General features: G+C 31.7%; 1 protein-coding gene across 3 annotated transcripts; it reads right to left on the bottom strand.

The window, feature by feature from the left end:
* Positions 1-1200: 1200 nt before the first annotated feature.
* Positions 1201-23191, bottom strand: LOC148283911 (uncharacterized). 3 transcript variants are annotated; one of them, XM_088242935.1, is made up of 11 exons: positions 23049-23191; positions 21453-21571; positions 17456-17533; positions 17209-17302; positions 14582-14661; positions 12809-12938; positions 9725-9852; positions 7705-7851; positions 5493-5648; positions 3024-3085; positions 1201-1578 (listed from the first exon to the last, which is right to left on the bottom strand). In XM_088242935.1, exons 2-11 carry the CDS (start codon positions 21564-21566, stop codon positions 1374-1376), a joined length of 1194 nt encoding a protein of 397 aa, XP_088099061.1. In that variant the 5' UTR covers positions 21567-21571; positions 23049-23191; the 3' UTR covers positions 1201-1373. The 3 variants fall into 3 exon arrangements, with proteins under 3 accessions (XP_088099061.1, XP_088099060.1, XP_088099062.1); XM_088242934.1 differs by having other exon boundaries at positions 23045-23191; XM_088242936.1 differs by lacking the exon at positions 23049-23191 and adding an exon at positions 20090-20237 and having other exon boundaries at positions 21453-21560.
* Positions 23192-23445: the final 254 nt, after the last annotated feature.

The following is a 23445-nucleotide window of genomic DNA, read 5'->3' on the forward strand; positions in this document are numbered from 1 at the left end:
CCTCTCTTCCGTCGTTCTTCACTTGAGTATGACAAAATTGGCTCTTTCCAAAATTAAATTAATTCTTTTACTATTGTTTCTTGACGCAATCGTGATTGTTCCATCAAAAATAAAATATTAACTGGTTTTATAACAATAATATAAAATGAAAATTTGAAATACTTTTAAGAAGCTTTTTCTTTTTTTTTAATTATTATTATTTTATACGACTTGCCGCCTTTTATTGTACACAGAAATAAAAAAATGAATAAACCTACTACTAAAAAAAAACAAATTACATTAATAATTATATTTAATAAAAACCAAATACAATTGGAGAGCAAAATTAAAATGGAAAACAAAAATATAGATGAAATTTAAAATACACTTGTATATGAAGAGAAAACCAAATACAATTAACGTAAATTTAAAGTAAAAAGTAAGATTCGATTATTTTTTTAATTTTTGAATCACTCGTGTTAAAAATATCAACAATGTTCCCAACCCAAATGTATTGGCAATAATTGCCAACCTATTAATTACGTTATTGTAATTGACCGTTGGTTCGGCAATTTTTTTTTTCCAGAAATGATATTTCTTCACTCGAGCGGCAACATGACCTATCTCATTTTTTTGCAATTTACAGGAAAGACAAAAAACTGAATAAGATATACGTCATGCTGTCTAGAAATTTTTGATATGTCATGTTAATATGAGTCGATTTGTGGCGCTTCTAGTGGGAGTTTTTCAAAACTAAGTGTTCAGGTCGATAAAGAAGGCCACAAAGCTTTTTACATACTAATCTCAATCTGGTAAAAACATGAAATTGGTCATGTTGCCGCTTAAGCGACGATTTGTTGCTTTGTATGTCTTTTTAGTAGATGAAACCTTATTAATAATAATTGTACAATTTCTGGGCAATCTAATAGGGAGTTTACAATTTTACACAGTAATAATAAACTAAACATTTCTCTTCTGTCATACAATGAATGTAGTTTTAGTTTTGCTTGTAATTCTTGATGGTTAATCATATATATTGGGATATTGAGCTTGTAGTCCATTGACATAAGGCACATTTGCCTTGGAAACTTTCTCTTTATCGATTAATAGTAAAAATACATACGGTTTCGTCGTGACCGACGTCGTTAGACTTCTGTCGGTTACGACAAAACCCTGTCACAGGTAAAAACTATAAATAAAAGTGAAATAAAAATATATTCGTATTTTTATTATTATTTTATTTTATTTTATTATAATTAAAATTCAGTTCCACCAAAAAATGTCAGTAGAAAAACTCAATCTATTAAGAAGTTTAAGTTTTAGTTTTTATGTGTTTTGCTCAATATAAAGAAAGATGGGTTGTGCTGAATTTGCAAATAGTATCCTCATTTAATCTAATGTTTATTTTGAAAGAACCCACCATTAGATTTTCTAGATCTAATAATATTCAAAATCATTTGGCTCTTGTTTTCTATTTCTCTTTGTTCTCTAGTTACGTAAGTATTTTCTCGTATTTTTTCTTCTATTTCCTTTTCTAATTCAATTATTCGACTTCCGTTGCTTTTACTTTTTTTAATCTCGTCTATAAGTTCATTTTCCCTGAAAAAAACCATACATTTGACTCCAGGGATCATCAAATACACACCTTAACTAATTATAATCATGTGTACGATAAGTTTTATATTCCTTATGGATTTTATTATTAGAAAATATTTTTTTTTATTATTTAACAAATTTATTTATACTATAAGTATTAAAGAAACAAAATGACACAAATCACACTCTGTCAAAATATGTTTGTTCTAGGAGGTGCAATATACGAAGGGTTCTGCAAGCCAGAATGATTATTATGCCAAAAGTTACAATCGGTTATTTTTTTGGTAAATGCCTGGACGAAGCCGATTTGTAGCGGCAAAATACTTTTCAGTTGATCATTATTAATTCCACTAGATCAAAGAGTATCTTTCCATTTTTCCCAAAAAACGATGCTACGCATTGACGATTCGGTCACGGTTTCGAAGTCACTTTTGATAGGCTTATGGGCACACTCTTGTGCTACATTTCTACCACTGGCACCACCGCAAACAGACATCGAAAACAGGCCGACTGCTCGAAGAATCTGCGTGTCTTCGATCATCTTTGGTTCAGTTTCGCTTTTGCTCTCTCTTACTAAAACCTACAATTACCCACATCATGTAAATTTTGAGTCACGGTTAATTTCATTCAGTGTTGTATTTAATTTAATCACATCGTCGTTTATGCTGTATTCATCATATTATCTATTAAATCTCCAAACAATGTAAGTGAATCTTTCATTTAAACTTCACGCAACCTTTCAATGAAACTGTGGTAAGTCACAATCATTTCATTTCATCAAAAGATTCACTACAGGCTAAATACCATGCAGAAGAACCGCCTGCATGAATTTAAAAATCAATATTGCAAAAAGTAAAATTTGCGGAACATTTCGCGCCTTGATTCCTAAAATTCCCTGACTCGAACTAATTCATCGAAAGCTTTGAGAGTTTTTAGTACCTACTGAAGGTAGACAACATTATAAACGTCAATAATTATTGAAAGTACGTATTTGTAACGAAAAATGATGTGGCAACTAACTAGGGTCCAAAACAACAAAATGCTGAGTTTTAGAAATAGGCGTATATGAAGAATTGCACTTTGAGATCGGTGCGGTGGCTTGACTTGCACCTGCGGTGGCTTGACTCGTTCGGTGTAATGATGAAGAAATAAGAGACCAGACCACCGGACATCTTCCGACGACAATTTTCATCAAGAAGAGACTATACGGTTACTCTTGTATTCTGCGGATGCCTCCTGAGAGCCTTTACTATGCTTGCTTACTTTACAAGACAACAGGTTCTCTAGTTCAGGGCATTATTTACTGCTGACTGTTCGTCAATAGTTCATGTCACAGCGACGGGACGAAAACTTGACTTTGAAAGATGCACAGAAGCTGGCACAAACTACACAACTGTGATGATAATTAGGATAACCAGTATAATTAATACAGTAAGTTCTATGCCTACCTTGTTTGTAGTATATCTCTTTGTTTCGCGGCTTCATTAAGATCTTGTTCTTTTTTGAGAATCTAGAAATAAAGGAAATATAATCATTACCATAATGTATTATTATCATAACCATTTCCCTATCCTGGCATGACGATGGTAGTAATGATATTTATAAAGTAGTATAGGATATCGCTGGTTGTTGGAGTCGGAGCTCCTACCCCAGTTGAAAATCGACAGAAGAAACTATGTTTGAGGTTTAATGCGTATTTATAAAATAATTAATAATATTGGTACGGAATTTTGTTGTTAAGCGCAAAAGTAACAGCGAGAACGACTGACTTAGAACTGGCTGACTCAAGTGGACTTCATGCAGGAACTAACCACATATTATGTTACCACGCCCCGTGGTCCTTTTATAGGCCGCGTTCCTTTATTATTCGTGTCTCCGTAGCGAGAATGAAGTTAATGTACTCCAGGACGTCGCTCTGAATATGTCATCCGATTTCGTAACATCCTCTGCAATAAAAAATACGGATGTGCTTCTTGGGTAATCACTCTATGTTTCAGGTAAAATCGTTCAATGGACTTTGGCCCACGCAGTAGTACATTGGAACATCAAATGCAGCGTATCTCGATCATCTGTTACGTGAAGGTAAGGTAATCAGTCTTACACATAATTAAAATAATACTCAGAGTCCCGATACAGACATCTACTGAAGAAATATTCCATAAATCACAACTTACGACACCAAAACAATTATACGCTAAAATAACACTCACTTATAGATTCAAAAACTACTCTTACTCAAATGAAAGACATAACCCCCACAATACATCACATACAAATAATATAATCACTAGATCCTCAACACTTAGACAAGTTAAACAAATACAAACTAATACCACTTTCGGACAAAGGGATTTTAAGTATTATTCAATTAAAATCTATAACCTACTTTCACTATCTATTAAAACAATTAGTAATGAGAAAATGTTTAAAAAGGCTATAAAAAAATGGATAGTGGAACTAGGTAGAAGTAAAATGGATTGTCTCATTCGCCCATACCAATATTGAATCAACCGCTCTACAACTGTATAGCTTATGTTAGGTTTTTGTTATTTTCATTGTGTGTTTTGTAATATAAATAATATATAATATGTACATAAATAACTTGTTTTTAAAACTGACTGAATATTTGTTAATTATGTTTGTTTTTTAAGTTAGTCTTCTTTGTTTATTCTCAAATGTAATTTCAAAAAAGTATATTGTTAAGTGACCTCGGCACGGGAAACCCCAGTGAGGTCACATTATTTTTATTATTAATTATAGTTTGTAAGCGAAAAATATGAATGAATAAATAAATACACATCAGGCGCCAGTCCAGGAGCAAGTATAATTAATATCGCAGTGCAGAACCACCTTTAAAACCAATATTTCACGTCCACACTGCCAGGAATCGAAGCCAGCAACCACTACTTTACGTCCCATACTTATCTTTTCTAAATTACAGGTTTCAGGATTTTTACTTGAAGGTAGCCACACAGTACCGTGTAAAAATGGTATTTAATAACAAGAAAAATCATCAGATGACATACCGTAAACCGGAAATCTTTCACAACTCTCTTATCATTGGTTAATTCATATGAACTAGTGATGTCGTTCAAAGTAGTTAGTTTTTATTACAATATTTTTTTCTATTTCTTCGTATACTTTCAAGAAACTTTGCCGGACAATTTAATCCTCTAATTTTTAATGCGCGAAAGAAATCATTTTTTGCAACCAATATCCCGCAGGGCGGAAGTTCCTTGTTAAAGATGGGAAGTAAGAATGTGATTCATATTTTATGATAAATAATATTCATGTTATTGAAATGAATCGGGTTGTGGTCCCGTAGCTGGCGTCTCGGACTCACGGCTCAAAGGTCCGTGGTTCGAATCCCACTTGCTTGCTCAGCTTGCCCCCCAGCTTGCTCGCAGTAAAGCAGCAAATTAAACATAATGTAGCAGTTTTTACGCATAAAATAATTAAGGGGATGAATAAAATACAAACAATAATAAAATTTAACCGACAATGTCATACACATGAAACAAGGGATAAAAAAGATAAGTTTACCAATGAGGAGAAAAACAGAATCTCAAAACTCATTGTACAAGGGATTGAAGCTGTACAATAGTTACCTGAAGGAATAAATGAGACAGAAAAGATCGAAATATTTAAAATTAATTTGAAAAAATATGTTATTGAGAAATTTTGATAAAAGCATTGTTATGTTATAAAAGTTTGTATTCGTTCTTAATATGTTATGAACTAACTTAATAAAGCATAAATAAATAAATAAAATACTCCAACTTGATTCCCAATTTCTAACAGTGAGTTATTTACAACTCTTGAAAATGCCCCTCAAAATCAAATACTTGGGTAAATCATAGGAACGTAAATATTTCGTTTACAAAAATAAATCAAGTATAAAACGATAAAAGTTTTACCTGCTCTTCATTATTCTGGTAGTCAACTAACAGTTGAGTATATTTATGTTCAATGTCTTTTAATTTTTCTTCCAAGTCATAAACTTTTGTGTTTAAATTATTCGCTTCCAGCTCATTCTGTCTGAACACACAATTGTGGGCTAATCCTGCTTTAGTCTGAAACCAATTAATGAAAAAAAAAATTGAGCGCTTTTGCATAACAAAAGTTAAGTCAAAAGAGTTGAATTGTCATCAAGCTGAGGCGATACGATTGACTGGGCCATATAAGAGCCTAAGAGCCTTAACCACGCTTGCCTACTTTACTAGGCATTAGGTTCTCGACGTCTTGGACGTCCACTGCTGTCTGTTCGTCGGCAGTTTATGTCAGAACTGCGGGACGCGAACCTGACTTGGGAGGACGCACGGGAGCTTGCGACCAGTAGAAATGCATGCAAGTAATTTGTGAACACCATATGCTCCAACTAGGGAGTCGACATGGAATGATGATGATTGGTTAAAATGGGCAAAACAGGTCGTCGATCTTCCGTTTTCAAGTTTAGGACTCACCCGGATAGCAATGCCCACTGCACCTGTAGCTCAATCACAAAAAACTATCGACGTGCTAATAAGCGACGTGACAACAATTTCTCACAGTGGTTATTTATCGTATTCCCGATTACAATGGAACATCCGTGAACGCCTAATATTAAATGTCAAAATATTTACGTTTTGCAACGTATAATCCTGCTGCGCAATCACATATTTGAATTTCACCGGTGTAAATATGGAACATATTGCAACACTGCTATTTTTATTTATTTATTATGCTATTTATTGCATTCAGCCGGTGGTTTGCAAGCCAAATGTCAAGAAAAGCAGCCGCCATAGTAATTGTAATTTGATTTTCACTTTTTTGTATTAGATACTCCTTACTATTTTGCAAATGCAATATATTGCATTAATTTTTTAATTAAACGCCGATTTTTCCTGTATTTCTTTACGAGAAAAATAAAAAACAAACCGACACGAGCGTTGACTTAGAGATTACACACGCGTTGACTGCGATAACTTAAGCATGTTCATTATTGTTTATTGTGATCGCTCAAATGGTTAGCATGTTTTTAAGCACGTTGATAGTTATTTGTGATTGAGCTACAGATCTACTAGCGTCTTGTAATCAGATAAATGCATCAATATTACATGATAAAATCATTTTATTTTCTTTTGACAAAGTTAAAAACACCGATAAAATATAATTAAATTATTTAAATTTATTTCAACAGAGAGGGAAAAAGTTTTCGAGAAGGGAATATGGAAGTCTAGGCATTTACAGGGCTTATGACCTATCATTGGCTGGTTTAAGTGGCCACTTTACACACTGTGTAACATTCACCATTCTGCCCATGTTTGAACATCCACATTTCCTCATTTCTTCCATCTGTTGACTTTCACACAATCAAAATATGTTAGTAGAAAAACGCGACGTGTTTGGCCTTGGTTGTTGTGACGTCAAGATTCATGAAATCGTTCTAGACCAATTTCAATGGCAGGAACAAATAAACATAAATCGTGACGTATTAGGGGCGTGGCCAATGGAATCAGCGTTTTTACGGGAATTCAAAATTACATAATTTAAAAGTATTTTCGATGCTAATAATAATAAGCAAAACATTATTTTTTTACTGGACAGTATTTCATAGACCCGTATTACTTTAAAAATGTAAAAAAAGTGATATTTCCCTATTAGCTTAATAGCCCAATCAAATTAGACTAAAAGGAAGTGTGACGAAGTACACAAAGAAGGAACAAAAACAACTACGCTTCTAAGCGGACGCAACATCACACCATTCATCTCCCTCTCTGTGAAACTTAAAGTTTAATTTATACACACATTATTTTCATATAATTGTTTATCGTATGCAAATAAAATTATTTTGGAAGGATTTTCAATGCTGGAATATGCAATTTGCCTTAGCATCCAACTTTAAAAGCTCATAACTCGGCAACTAAACGTCCTATGACAAAAACGTATGTGACTATTTTTGTAGAAAATATTATCAGCTTCAATTTTATTTCAAAATATGTTTCGGTAAGAGTGTACGTTCCGAGATTTATGCAAAAAACTGAAAAATTGTACCTCTAAACCCTCCCCCCTCTTCAAGCTCAACCCGCAGTTTTGGAAGAGATTTTTATGTTTGATTCCAAAACCCTTATTATGGAATTATATACTTACCGGGTGTAACATTTCTGATAGTTTGTTTAAAACGAGTGACGCTTTTTTCTGAGTTTCTCGCATTAAATTTTCAAAACAAGATTGCAGTCGATCACTTTCCCTCTTCCATTCTTCTCCTTTGGCAGCCAAATTTGTTTCTAACATTTCCTACAAATAATATAAATACCAGAATAAAACGTATTTTTTACCGAATGTTTAAAAGGATAACATATTTAAACTAGTACAAAAATAAAACAACAAAAAACAACTAGGTTTTCATAAACCGACATGGAGACGACTACATTCGGGTAAAATTTCTGATAAAGGAAATCGAATGGGGATATGTCAACCTCGATATGTAATGGTTTACCCATTAACCTACCATGTATTTATTTATTTATTAACGGACATTGTCCATGTATACAATTTATAAGGTTTAAATATTACAATAAAATAATAGTTTAAAACATTTATATAAAAAAGAAAGAAGCATTGACAAACATAACGGACATCGAGACAAGATCTGGACTATTTATTTAGTGCTCGTTTAAATCGTTGTAAACTTAAACCAAAAAAGTCCAGATCTTGTCTTGAGTTAACAATACGACAAAGGCGGGTCATTGGAGAATTTAGGCCATAGTTTGTTCTATGCTGATCGATGAACATTACTTCATTGTTTCTCAATCTACGAGTCGGAATATTGAATTTTACTTGTCCCAGTAATGATGGAACATCGATTATACCATTAAGTATGCCGAACATATATATGGAGTCAATATTAGTTCTACGTTTTTGTAGACTAGAAATATTTAACATTGACTCTATTTCAGCATAAGAATAATTATCTCTCTCTAGTCCAAGCATCCACGCTATTTTTCGAAGCAATCGATGTTGGACTGATTCAATATGATTTATGCGATTGATATAGAATGGAGACCAGACCACTGAGGCATATTCAAGAAGAGGGCGAACAGTTGAGCAATAAAGAGTTTTGATTGTACGGACATTAGTAAAATCAGAGGATATTCTGTTAATGAAGCCAAGTAACTTCAGTGATTTATTTACTGTATTATCTATGTGGTCGTTGTATGTCAGTTTATAGTCCAAAACAAATCCTAAATCTCTGATGGACTTGACTACATCAATTTTGGAGTTTTCTAATAGGTACTCGAAGGAAATTGGTTGTTTTGTTCTATGAAATGACATTATTTTGCATTTTTTAATATTTAGTTCTGAAACAATTTTGATGAATAAGTGTTTAAACATTGTTTTTCTGTCACTCTCTCGCAACTACCTCCACTATACTGTCCGAAAAAGACAACTGCACGCGTCGGACTAAAAAAATACTAATTTTCTGTGTCGTTACCTTTTCCGTTTTTCAAAACTATTTATCATAACTGAACGTAGTCATACAAAAAAGCAGCCAGTCCACAATTTTGGAAAAAAATATAGTAGAAACTTTGATCTGTTGGCCCGCAACACTAGCTACGAGACCACAACTCGATTAAAATAATAAAATAAAACGTTTTAAAAAAAAAGATAATTTTATCAAAATCATTCTTTAAATTTAGCGAGTACTCTTAGGTAAAAATTCTTCAAAAGGAAAAAGACCGGAGATTAGTCAAGCTCATGGTGTACTGGTTGATGCGTTTTCTAGGCATTAAATAAGTAAATAATTGTAAAACAATAAATATCGATCCACCATTTTGTATTTTATCATGCCTTGTAGATTTTCGCCGTGGTGTGAAATGGGCCAATCATGCGATATCACGCAGTGGGCTCATGGTTTGCACGGTCCAGTCTCCGTGAATGTGCGGTAGTACCCGCAATTCAGGGAGAAAATATGGGAATACGTTTGTATGAAGAAAAGTGAGACCGCGCAATATTCAATGCCTGGCACTTGAAACGCAAGATTGACCGCATTACCCGAATATTGTGAGACGCTGTACTTGATGTTCTTGTCTATCGAATGTTTAAGCAATATTTAATTAACAGTATTCTGATAAAATAACTTGTTGTTTATTAACATAGTTATATTTACGTTTTTAGATCCAATTCCTCTTATTATGTCATCAATGATATTCCCGTGAGTTTTTAATACTATTTGACAAAATTTTATCCACGCCGAAGGTTTTCCGGAAACGCTTTTCGATACAGCCAAGCCATCACCTAAAATTGATTCAGAAATTACTTCAAAATATTGTTTCTCCTATTGCTACGTTTTATTGAATTGTTTTTATTTAAACTTTTTTATTCTGTATTTGGCGAGTCAATTCGCTACATAACAATTTCTTATCGTCAACTGACAAAAATAATTAACATATTACAACAGAGATGAAGAACATTTAAGAGAAGGTAATATAGAAGTCTAGGCATCTACAGGGCTTATGACCTGTCAATGGCTGGTTTAAGTGGCCACTTTACACACTGTGTAACATTCACCATTCTGCCTATATTTGAACATCTATAATCCTTCAATTCTTCCATCTGTTGATTTTTGTGAAGTTAAAGAGCTGAAACCTTTATTTATGCGAGTGAGATTCATCTAATTGAATAATTTCACCGGCATACTAGGCAACGCCTGAAAATGTTATTTTTTCAATTTCTATACTTCTTCATGGACCAGGTAATTAAGGAAAAGATGCATTACAAGCACTATTTTAATAGTTCATGTGTGATGATAATGCATCTTTTACATTTCATGGTAAATCATTCCGTACACTATATTCGTTGATAAAAATAAGTATTTAAAAATATATATACAGTGTGTAAGGTCCTCATTTTGATAAGCGAATTATAAGGTCATTGGCTCTGTAAATGGCTATCCTTTCATATTCCCGATAACTGCCTTCTCTGCTGGTATTATTTCTCTATTTTTTTAAATCCTAAAAGGGTATATCTAATCCAGTATTCGTTTACAAAGATTTTAATTTACTAAAAAATAATTAATATTAGATCTTAGAACAGGCCTTGCCTATATAGTAACCGATAGACTCTCATACAAAATGATACTTTTATGCCACACCCAATCGCCTGTTAAATATATTATTATACAGCCAATAGGCGGAGTAATATTTTTTATGTTTTTTCATAAAAATATGTATAAATTATTTTTCTTTATTTTGCATTTTTTTATTATTTGATCTCCGATCCACCATGATAATAAAACATGTTCGATTGTTTTCGAGATTTCAGCAGTAAAAGTATTAAACTTTGAACGGGTCAATTTATAAAATAAACATTTTGGAACCAATAAAATTATATGCACCGAGCAAATGTAGAAAGAATGCACAAAAAAATTGGCTTGCTTACAGTAAAGCAACAAATTTAACATAATGTAGCAATTTTCATGCATAAAATAATTAAGGGTTTGAAAAAAATTCAAAATAAAAACAACAATAAAATTTAACCAACAATGTCATACATATGAAACGAGGGGTAAAAAAAGATAAGATTACCAATGAGGAGAAAAACAGAATCTCAAAACTCATTGTACAAGGGATTAAAGCTGTAAAATGAGTTCCCTGAAGAAATAAGGAAAATAGAAAATATCGAAATACTGATACTGAGAAATTTTGATAAAAAATTGTAATATAATTAAAAGTTTATATTTGTTCTTAAGATGTTATGAACTAACTTAATAAAGCATAAATAAATACTTGAGAGCTAGGCAACACACACCATGTATTCTTCCTGAATGCAGGACCAATTTACCATTAATGATGCCTGTGGGGAGAATTATTGGTTTGTTGAACAGCCTCCCAAGAGAGGTGGATCTTTTCCATGCTAGGATTACTAGTTTAAGACTCTTTCCCTATGTATCGTGGTGTGGATCGGTTGGTGATTTAGTAGTTTTTTTTATTGTCATGTTTTTATGGATTGGCTTTTTATATGCGTTTACATTTTCTATGATGCACTTTTATAACATTTTTTTATAATACTCGTTATAGGTACATTGTAATCAGAAAATTCAGTGCTACGGTAAATTAAAAAATATAAAAAATGGTTTACTACATACGAGAAAAATTGAAGCATTCGTCGCATGACTGAGTTTCACGAAAATGTATGAAAAAGTTAATAGAAGTCCTTTTTAATGAAAATTTGATATTTTGAAGCGTCACAGGTTCAGGCGAACACGTGTTTTGTGTTGTGATAAATTTCCGGTTTTCGGGTAGCCATGTTTAGCGTGTTTGTTTTCATCTATTTAAATGTCGAAAAAACTCAACCCGCGATCTTGCGGGCGGTAAAATTTCAAAATTACAAAACTTTGCAAAATCCTAGCGATAATGTTTTTTTTATTTGAAAAAACAAAAGAAAATTTTAAAACAATTCATATTATAACATAATTTACGAGTCTAATAAAAGTTTTTCACGAATGTATAATACTTTTTGTGGACACGCATTAGCGTAAAATATTTTTAAAATATCATACGAGAGAGTTAAATGAAATAATTATGATTTCGTTTCCAGAGAGTTGGGAGGGATGAAAAGGATAAGAAAAGATTAGGAAAAAGGAGAGATTTTGTTGAAGAGATAACCCTTAAAATGCCGATAAAGAATAGAGACAGGAGAATAGCGAGAAAGTGATACATATTTAAATAAACAAGTTTTAATAAAAATAATTAAAAAATAGAAAGTTTTGAATCAAATATAATATCAAGGGAGGATAAATTTTTGTTATATTTTGCGCAGCTACGGTTAATGAAGGAATTTTTAGCGAGGTTATTAGATTATACAGAATTGTAAAAAAGTCGGACAAGATATAAGTACTTTTAATGATATTATTCAAGATCTTAAATAAGAAACACATGTCAGAAACAGCTCTTCGTTTGGTGAGAGTAGTCAGATTATGGAAAGAGGAAAAGTCATCATACAAATCGAGCGTTACACGTTACATTATACGATACATAAAAGTCAAATAAAATATTTTTGCTTAGATTGATAGTCTATTAACCAAAAAAATTACCACTGAACTTTTTTATTGACAGGTGTGCTGTGTGCTGTAATTAATATCTTAATTTTAAACAAATAAGTATCTAGTAAGTTATTTGTAAATAATTGAAATTGTATTTTTGTAAACAAAAGATATCTCGCTAATATCTTCAAAAACAAGAAAAATACATACCAAAAATAGGGACCGTGAACGAACCGTCTTCGATAGCTGGATGGAGGAACTCAAGAGCTTCCCAGACAGGAACATTATCGTTAGTCAACTTCCCCAGTTCTTGAAGATATGAACAAGTTACGAGTTTCGTCTGAAAGCAAGCACTATTTTAAATGGTAATATTTATTTATGTATTAATTATGGAAATCATAGTCTTTTTTATAAATACAAAGCACGAAAGAACAATGTAAAAAAAGTAAGGCCAATTACAGATTTCACGTGAATTTATTAAGAATACAGAAGTAGAGGGGAAAAAAATTTCAATACTAAAAAAAGAAGAAATATAAAAATTAAATAAAAAGTACATAAAATGGAGAAGACACTGTAGAGTTCTCTTATTTCCTCCCCTCTCTCTCTGCTTCCATAAATATTACTATCATTCCCCTGTCTTCACGCAGTGATACATAGGGCACTCCATTTGTAAACCAAATGCAGCATATTTCGGTCACCTTTTACATAAGTCTACCTTTAATTTTGTCATACAAAGTGAAATTAAGTTTTCTGTACAAAAATAAAGTATTTACAATTTTATTTCTAAATGTGTTCAATTACAGGTTACAAGATACTTTAAATTTCCATACAAATATGCACATTTTTGTACATAAATATCTATTTTAGTTTATACAGAATACACAATAGATTCCTTAAATTTCTGGATCGTAAATCTCTTACATATTTTGACTCGTATGAAGACTCTTCTTCTTTTCATAGTTTTAACTTCCCTTACTAAACGTAGAAGCATTTCTGATCTGTCTTTCCTCTTCAAAATTTTAAACAATTTTATCGATAGTCCATATCTCTTGGAGCGTATTTCAATCAATTGTCCCGTAAAGTCAACACGACAAGTTAATTTTTTTATATAATTAATTGCCCAAAAAAAATATGTTCAAAACTCGTTTATTTATCGTAGCTGCTCTAAATTTAATTTACTTCGTCCCCATTTAGATATTTTTAATACAAAATTTTGTGACTTCAAATAAAAAACTTTTTTAAACACTGTAAAATGAAACATTTGTCAGTGTAATAAATTTATGTTCCTTTAAATATGTTTATTTTAATATTTCAAAATTTTGAATTCGTCAATTATATTATGAAAATCTCTCTCTTCCACTCCTCCACTCTATTTCTTCCTCCCTTAACCTTCTTACGAGCTCTTTTTTTTCTCATGTCTTATATAACATATTATTTTTCTCTTTACTGTGTAATATGTTCGCTCATTATATTTGTGAAAAACTTTAACTGGATGTATGTACTATTTTTTATTTTTTGTATTCTTATATAACAATCGGCGGCCTCCGTGGTGTAGTGGTCAAGACGCTTGACTCACGCACGGAAGGTTTCGGGTTCGATTCCCGGTGAGAACACAAAAATTAAAATGTGATTTTTCTCAAGCCTGGGTGCTCTGTGATGAAATTCACCACTGTAATTAGGCCTCCTGGCCTGTTGTGGTGCAAAAAAAAATGTTTCAAAATGTTTCAAAAAATGTAAAACAACTGTTGTTTTTCCTCATTAAATAAAAATAAAAATAAAATAAAATAATACATCTCGATATGTACCGATCATGATAGCGTTAATAATCGCGGCCCTGGTATAAACTTATTCCTAGGTATTGTGGTTAGAAATTTTTACCACTATGCCTAGGCACAACTCTATACCAGGTTTTTAAGTTAGGCCCAATATTAACCTTCTCACAGTAATCTAGGGCCAGAGCACGTTAATAATAAGTACACTTACTTGGCTCTCTGCGTGTTGCGTTTTTAACCGCTGGTATTCGTCACTTTCATTTAAATAATCCTCTTTTTTATCTCTTCCACCTAAAAACGTATGAAATTTGAAAATCTGTTAAGGGGGAGTGGCGTAGAAAATGCTTAAATGTGATATTTCAATCAGACATTTAAAGTACTTGCAGTAGCTCTACCCAAAATATAAAAATATGACGATAAAATGTAATCTTTCTTCTATCCGTCAATAAGTTTTTTTTCTTGTAAATAAGCAAAAAAAAACATTCATATGTGAAATTACTGAAAACAGTTAAAGTTCAATCCGATATTTAAGGTATTAGTAAACATTCCAGTACCTTATATTTTAGCTTATCTTAATGCTAAAATCTTCTTATATCCTTCAATGACCTGTATCTTTATTAAAAATGAATCATTATATCGCATAAACTGTCGCCATTTCAATGGTGTAAAAATCTTATAAAAAGTCCAGATTACGACCGACGCGCGACGCTTCATTTGCTTTCCACGCATAGCTGGGCTGGTATTCTGAACGGGATCGCGCGCGAAGAAATCGCTCTTTTAGCACGTATTTAGTGCGTAAATCCGCGCTAAAAATGCGTTTTCTACGCAAAAATGAGTATATAATTGAACATGTTTAAAAGAAAAAAATGTATGCGTATTCTGCTTTTCATACAGAAAACTTTATTTTACTTTGTAGATAAAATTGAAGATAAATGTTAACTTCCCATTGTATCCCTGATACTGAGCCAGTGTAGATGCGTGCGATTTTCGGTTGTGTCGTTGAATTTGCGAAGATTAAAGATATAACGTATGCAAACATTCTGCAATCGTTCCAAATTATCAAGCAATTCAGAGTTATCATTTAGATAACATACATCTGCATGATCAAGGAGTGAAAGAAGTAAGCTCTGGACAAATCTTTTCTTAACATAAAGTGAGTGAAAACTGCTATAAAGTTTACGACGAACTTCGTTAACCAGATCGTGCAACCCTAAATGCTTATGGATGATAAAACATAAAACCTAAGTTTTTGACTAAAATCATGAATGGAATTTCTATGCCATCTATTTTGAAAAGAGAAAGTGTGGGAATGCATTTTTTACTACCAACAAGTACAGTTTTGGTTTTTGTTGGATTTATGAGAAGTCCATTTTTTGTGTCCATAAAGAGATATCCTCGAGTGCAAGTGACATTACTTTATGTGTTTCAACTATGTCATTGGGTTCGAAATGAATATACAATTGCAAATCATCGGAATATAAATGATACGAACAGGGGAGGTTTTTTGCTATTGGATTGATTAGAAGAGAAAATAAAAGTGTTATTGGATTGAAAAAAACCGAAAATAAAAATGTTATTGGATTGATAAAAAGGGAAAGTGAAAATAAAAGCTTACGATAGTGAGGAAATTCAGTGCTACGGGAAATTAAATTTAAAAAATGTTTTCTTCATCATCATCATCATTCCCTTTCCGCACCGAATGGTTCATAGGACACTTCATTGGTACACCAATCGCAGCGTATTTTGATCATTTTCGTTACATGAAGGTAAGATGGTCAGTCCCTCGCTTCAGGAACCAGTCTAGAGACTATGAAATATTCTACTATAAAACACCTTTTAAAATAAATATTTAATTTCAACTAGTTTGGGAATCGAATCGAACCCGAGGCCTCTTACATCCGTCTCTTATATCGCGGCGAACATTTTTTCTTGTGAATCTTTTCTTACGCGCGGTAAAAATTATAGCATTCAATTGTATGGCGTAAGTTTCTTGAAAATGTAGAAGAAAAAAAATATTTTGATAAAACGAAACTAAAAAAAAACAAACTGCTTTGAACGACGTCAATAGTTGTTCCGAATCAATCGATTGTAGAGTGTTGTGATAGATTTCTGGTTTACGGGAAGCCAATTCACTAATTAGTAGAAATAACCGACTAAAACTTGTAACGCCACAGGCGAAGTAATTTCGAAATTACAACACTTTGAAAAATGATTGCGCTGATAATACGATACATACATATATATTTTTTTTTTAACTGAACAAAAAGAACAAAACTATGTAGCAAAGACAAACAAAGGCAATAAAATAATGGTATGCAATATACAGGTAACCCCGTTGATCGCGACCCTGACGAGTGCGGATTCGTTATAACGCGATATTTTTCGCAGTGTGGTGACGTTAGAAAAGAATAAATATAAAAAAATAACACACACATGTTTTATAAAATAAATATAGGCGAATTATAGAAAAATAAATTGGGATAACCCTGCCATTATAAATACACAGGTACATATTTTAAAATATTTACAATGCAAATTAATATCCATTTGGCAATTCTCAGCCTGGGTACGGCTCATTGTTTTGCTGCGAACTGTAGCTAACTTAATACCCAATAGTCATAGAATGGTTTTCGTACGTTTGGGCTCCTCTATAGCTTGGCGCATTATTACTCCTATAGAATGAATACCAAACTGAAGAAGCATATTCTAGATGGGGTCGAACTAGTGAGCAATAAAGAGTGTTGATAGTATCAATATTTTAGAAGTCCGTCGTCATTCTGTTGACAAAACCGAGAAGTTGTAGAGATTTATTTACAATAATATCAATGTTATTCATACTTAAACTGTTTGTTAGCCCCATATTCATCGGAGTTGGGATTTTACTTGTCATGTCTACTTCTTTGCGTCTTCCTACTGGACTTCTTAACAATTTCTAAAACATCAAATAGTATTTATGTAAACAGCTATCTCAACAGAAACGCAGATATTCTTTCAAAAATCCAGGTATTCGCGGGGCGCAAAATGAATAACTGGCTGGTTTTTACCAGCTAAACTTTCAACTAAAATTTCAATAAATTATGACTACCTCTTTAATTCCAGCAGGTTGCTTCGAAAGTTCATCGCTTCGTGACGATCCTCTAGAACTTTGCACTCTCTGAAGTTTCTTTAAAATTTTAAAAAATATATTATGCTCATTAATTATTAAATAAATAAAATAATAATCTTTACCCTAGAAAATAAAAATAAATAGTCAATTTTGTCGTCGAAATAAAGCAATTTCTGATAAATAAAATTAATTATGAAGTTTTCCAGGAGTCATAAGCAATTAAGCAATAAGGCTTTTGAATAATAATTGTTTTATTGTTCCTGGACTTGATCGGAAGAATATAAATGATAATTTTACCTTTATACTCGTATATATGAGTAAACTCTTTAATAATCCAAAGGCCCTAATTTCATGATATTATACGTTTGTCAGAAGCCATTTGGAATACGCATCTCAGATATGGAATCCCCAGTATGCCATATATATAACAAGAATAGAAAATATTCAAAACAAATATATTAAGTACCTAAAATACAAAACCAGTATTTCTTATGTATCAACTCTCACTACCTCCACCTACCATGGAATCACTTCTCTACAATACCGTAGAGTGTGTGCGGACCAACTACTGCTTCACAAAATTATGACAGGAATAGTTGACTGTACAGAACTACTTAGTTTAATAACAATACATGTTCAGCCAGGATTTCTAGACGGTACCACCTGTTTCATGTACCAATAAGTAAAACATCGTATGTTAAAAAAACTTTTTTTCGTAGGAATTTTTTTAGTGTACAATACAAAATATGTACATATCCCTTCCCCTCCTTATCCTCTCTTCAAGCATTCTTGTCCTAATCACGCCTAATTTACAATTACTTATTGTTCTTAAAAAAATATTTAAAAATTCTTTGATTATTGAAAAGTATTTACGAGTACATGAAAATAACATTTTAATATGTATAAACTTAAATGTATTTATTTAATATGTAATATATTTTGTTTACTAACTTTGTATACTTTGTGGAAATCTGTTATTAGTTCTGAGTTTATACACTATATATGTTTGTTTACTATAAATATGTATGTAGAACTGTTGATTTCCCAAATAAAATAAAATAAATAAATAAATAAAATATAAGAAATATTTGCTCCATCTGCCAGTCTATAGTACTAACTATGCACAACACTCTTTCCTCTATCGTTCTTGCTCTAACTATAATGCTTTTTTTTCATCTATTGATATATTTTACATGCCATTTAATTTATTTAAAAATAAATTAAGACTCCTTATTTCTGGCTGCGATACGATCCCTCTTTCCATTTAATGATGCTCACACTTACACACATCTGAACACTTACTCCTACACTAATACACATAAACCCACATCTACACTTACTCTCATACAAATACACATAAACACACCCTTTTGTTGTAACACAATTTAATAATATGTTTCATTCTTATTTAGAAACTTTGCTGGTCTGTCTTTAAACTGTATTTTTTTTTATATTACTATTTCATTGTCGACTGTTGTTTCTTTAAAATACACAAATAAATTAATATCAAATGATCGTGATACTGTGCAAGTGGAGTTATGTACCCCCCCCCCCCCTTATCTGCCATAATAGGGAAATATCACATACTACGAATACCGATAAAAATATATGAAATGGATTTATAATAACTAATTATATTTTTTAAATCAAAATGGGTATTGTGGAGAAATGTTTTCATATTCAGAATGCCATTGCAAAATTATCCACATATATTCATAATTCATTGGACAAATCATTCAAATGTATTGGTATATTTATTGACTTAAGAAAAGCATTCGATAGTGTATCACACAATAAACTTATATCAAAATTAAAAAATGTGGGAATGGGTGGCAAAACCATTGAATGGCCAACAAGTTATCTATTCCAACGACCACAAATGGTAAAAATAAAACATACAAATTGTCAAATGGAGACTTGCGATTTTGGGATACCTCAGGGTACGGTGATAGGTCCGCTTTTATTTATTATTTATGTCAATGACATATTTGTCAAAATTTAAATTAAAAAATAATATCATATTCCGATGATATGGTGGTTTTAGTTGAGGGAGTTAACTGGAACTCAGTAAATTTAATAGCTAATGACGTTATAGATAAATTGAAATTATGGTTTGACAAAAATATGTTATCTTTAATTACGGAAAAGACAAAAATCATACCATTTTTTATTAACAAAACAAATTTAAAATCAGTAGTAAAAATAATTATTCACCAAAGCAATTGCAACAAAACTAACTGCGATCTTACATGTTCAGTACTCGATACAACAAATAAAATTAAATATCTCGGTGTATATATAGACCAAAACTTAAAATAAAAGACCAATTAGTAAACTAGTTAAACGAATTAGTAAATGTAAATATATATTTATTAGATTAAGGAATATTTTAAAAATCAATAATTTAAAAATAGCTTATTACTCAATTGTACAATCTTTGTTTCAACATGGTATTGTAGGGTGGGGTGGTTCATACGCCAATATAATAAACCCTCTTAAAATAGTACAAAGATTAATTATTGAAGTAATTCTAAAGAAACCCTCAACATTTAATACGGAAAGTCTATATAAAATGTTTAAAGCTTTTTATAAAATAAATTATAAAATACAAACCTATAAAGAAGAAAAAATAAAAGAATTTGAGATGAATAAGTCACTCAGATACCAACATAATATTAAAATTCCTAAATTCCACACAAGTCATGGTCAAAATAGCTTTGTCTTCAATGGTGTAAAAAATTATAATAATCTCCCCAATGAACTAAAATTATTAAAAATAATATGTTAGTAAATAAATTTAAAGTAAATCTAAAGAAATTTTTTGAACACGTGTAAAAACTACATTAAATTTTGATTAGTATGAATGTATTATTGTTTTATGTTTTTTCTTTAAATATCCTATGTTTTTTTTTTCTCATGTACTCGTATTTAAAATGATATAAACTCTTATAAATAAACAACTACAACAGTGTAAGTCACTCTCCAAGCACAAGAGTTAGTTTCTTTTTTTGGAGAGTTACAGTGATAACATTTACTATATGTGTAGATATGTATAGATTTTTTTTTAAATGTACCTTTAATTAAATTTATTAATATATATATTTTTTTAATATAACTTTAATAAAGAAATTATAAAAAAATATCTCACCAAAAACGTGACGTGTTTGGCATTCATAGTTGTGACTTATAGGTAGTGTATTATACATTATTTGAAAAATAAGTCTCAACTTGGTAGGACTAAAAGTCATGTGTTGGGATGAGCAATTGGTTAACACGGACACATGAGTATACATCACAAATATTGTATTAAATCAGGAACAAAACAATAATATTTAAAAAAAAAACAAATATATGGTAAACAGTAAACTCAAACATTCCGTATTTTTTTTCATACAAATAAAATGTTGTAAGTCATTTCCAGCGTCGTAGATTACCAAAACCAAGCCTAAGAAAAGAGGAAAAAGCATCGAGACGAAAAGAGAGGTCTATTATTGTAACCGAAATAAAAAATGTGCTTTTTTATCTTCAAAGGCTGACGGAATTGAGAATTCACACACAGTTCAAATAACAAACAGTTTATTATTTAAATTTACACTTCGTATTTTATTTTAATGGCACAATTCAGTATGTTCTAGTCTTATCCACTGTAACCTTCAGGTTAATCCACTGAGGCCCACTTCTAGGTCATAGTTGATCAATTATACTACACCAATAAAAATATCGTATATTTTTAAATAAGCTATAAACTTGTGAACCGACTCCATTACTTAAAATACTATGAATGTTTCGATTTTATCAAAGAGACCAGAATTCAACAATAAATTTCAGAGCTACGGAGGTTTGAAAAAAGTCATCCACTGTACCCTGTAGTAGGGGAGCATGGGCTCCCCTACTCCATTCTCAATATATTTTTTGGCAACCAACATTATTTTTTACTATCAATTTTTACTATCAATAAAATGATAAAAGGGCTTACTGGTTGATTTGTAGATTTATTCTTGTTGAAATCTGCACTAGTTGGGCGCAGTAGGGTCAAGGTTTCACGAGCTCTACTAGTTGCTGTACTTCGTGGGACAATTTTGGGGTCCATACTGCCTAAAGTCAAACGTCTCATATTACTCGTAATAGAGAAATATCTTATACTGCGAATTCCGATAAAAACATGCGAAATGGGGATAGAAAAAATAGTTGTATTTTCAAAATCTATATGGATTATGGAGAAATGTTTTCTTACATATTTTTTTTGTGAAATTGTTAAAAAATATGTCCTTACAAAAATGCGACATGTCAGGCCTTAATGTCAAGATTAATGAGGATGTTCAATTTCAATTTAAACTGTCAAAACAAAGTTCAAAATTTAACCGAATCGAGACGCATTAGGTGCGTGGCAAATGCAATGAACCGTTTTCGCGGGAATTTAAAATCACTAATTTATAAATATTTTTTATGCTACTAAAAAGTACAAAAAAAACGTTTTTTTGTTGCTAAACAGTATTCCGTAGACCATAATTTAATATTGTAAAAAAAACTATAATTCCCTATCAGGTGCACTGTACACTACCGTCATAAGCAAGAAAGCAGTTTTTTCACAAAATCAAGTGCGCAGCCAATGATATAAGGTTTTATTGGTCTGCAATGAAAATGAAGAAAAAATGGAATCCGTCAAGTGTGAAGGTGTGCTGCTAGCCAAGGTGGTTATAAACACGCTATTGCATTTCTCACATGAATGCACCAACGAAGTAAGGAGTCAGAAACTACCTCCACAGGGTGTTACTGATTTAAGTCAGTTTCATAAAAAATTGGAACTAAATTCGTAAAGGCTGAAGATTTTACGAAAAATGTACAAAAGGTGTTACTGATACAACTCATTAAATACTATAGTGACGTAAGTCCCACTAGGCGACTGTCGCTCTGGCATATAACTTTAAAGTCCCTAGAAGAAAAAATCTAAATTCTCAGAGTTCTAAATTATTTCGGTTCAAAAATGAGCTCAAAACAATGCCAAGAAGCTGCAGAAGCCACAAGAGAGCAAGAAAATAGCTGCCTCTGGTCTGAGCTTCGCTATGGAAGGATAACGGTATCGAAGGCAAACGACGCTGCACATTGCCACACATTTAAAGGTACTCTTGTTAAAATAATCCTCGGTGGCATATCCATTTAAAATACCAAGGCGATGAAAAGACGCAGAGACCTGAAATCCGAGGTCATCAGCGTTTTAAGTAAAACTCTGAATAAACCCACGAAATAAATTGGCATTTTGCTAAACGGAGTGTCCGCTACCAGTCGCATCTCCGGATGATTTTGTTGTGGAGCTGAAGTACCCAATTAACGAGGGTACGTTTAAACCTTATGCAAGAGATCGGAAGCTAACAAATGCCAAACCATTTGCTTCACCATTTTCTTCATCACGTCGGACGATTATGAAAATTAATTAGAGAATAAGGCACTAAGGGCCCACAAATTGACACTCTATTTTCTTCTCGCTTGTAAAGTGTCAATTTGATTACATATCAATAGGCTTGTCTACAAAAATTTACACACTAATATTTCTGAATTTATTTTACTTACTGACCGCGCTTTCACCGTCTTTATTTTGAGACGTTTGTTCAAATAAAACCGCAAAACGTTTATGCACTTTATCAAAAAAATATTTTTATTAAAAAATAAATCAATTCGTATAAAATAATATGCTTCCAAAATAAATGCAACCCTAGCAACGACTATTACTCTCCAAGCAAAAATCTTGATTTGAAAATGTAGTTTTACATAGGTAGGTATCAAAAAAAAAACTTTTTTACAAAAATATTACATAATTAAAAATTATATGTACAATACAAAAGGTACTTAGGGGTTCCAGTAATTAAAAAATAAACTCGCCGCTTTTAAATTTCGGTAGGTACGAGAGTAAAAAAACCTAAAAAATTGTGTGTATTTGAATGAACACTCGGCTGAAAGGGATAAAGGGAATT

This window comes from Micrasema longulum, unplaced genomic scaffold (genome assembly GCF_059751315.1).
Source record: "Micrasema longulum isolate JH-2025_06_02 unplaced genomic scaffold, ASM5975131v1 h1tg000178l, whole genome shotgun sequence".
Classification (NCBI taxonomy): domain Eukaryota; kingdom Metazoa; phylum Arthropoda; class Insecta; order Trichoptera; family Brachycentridae; genus Micrasema; species Micrasema longulum.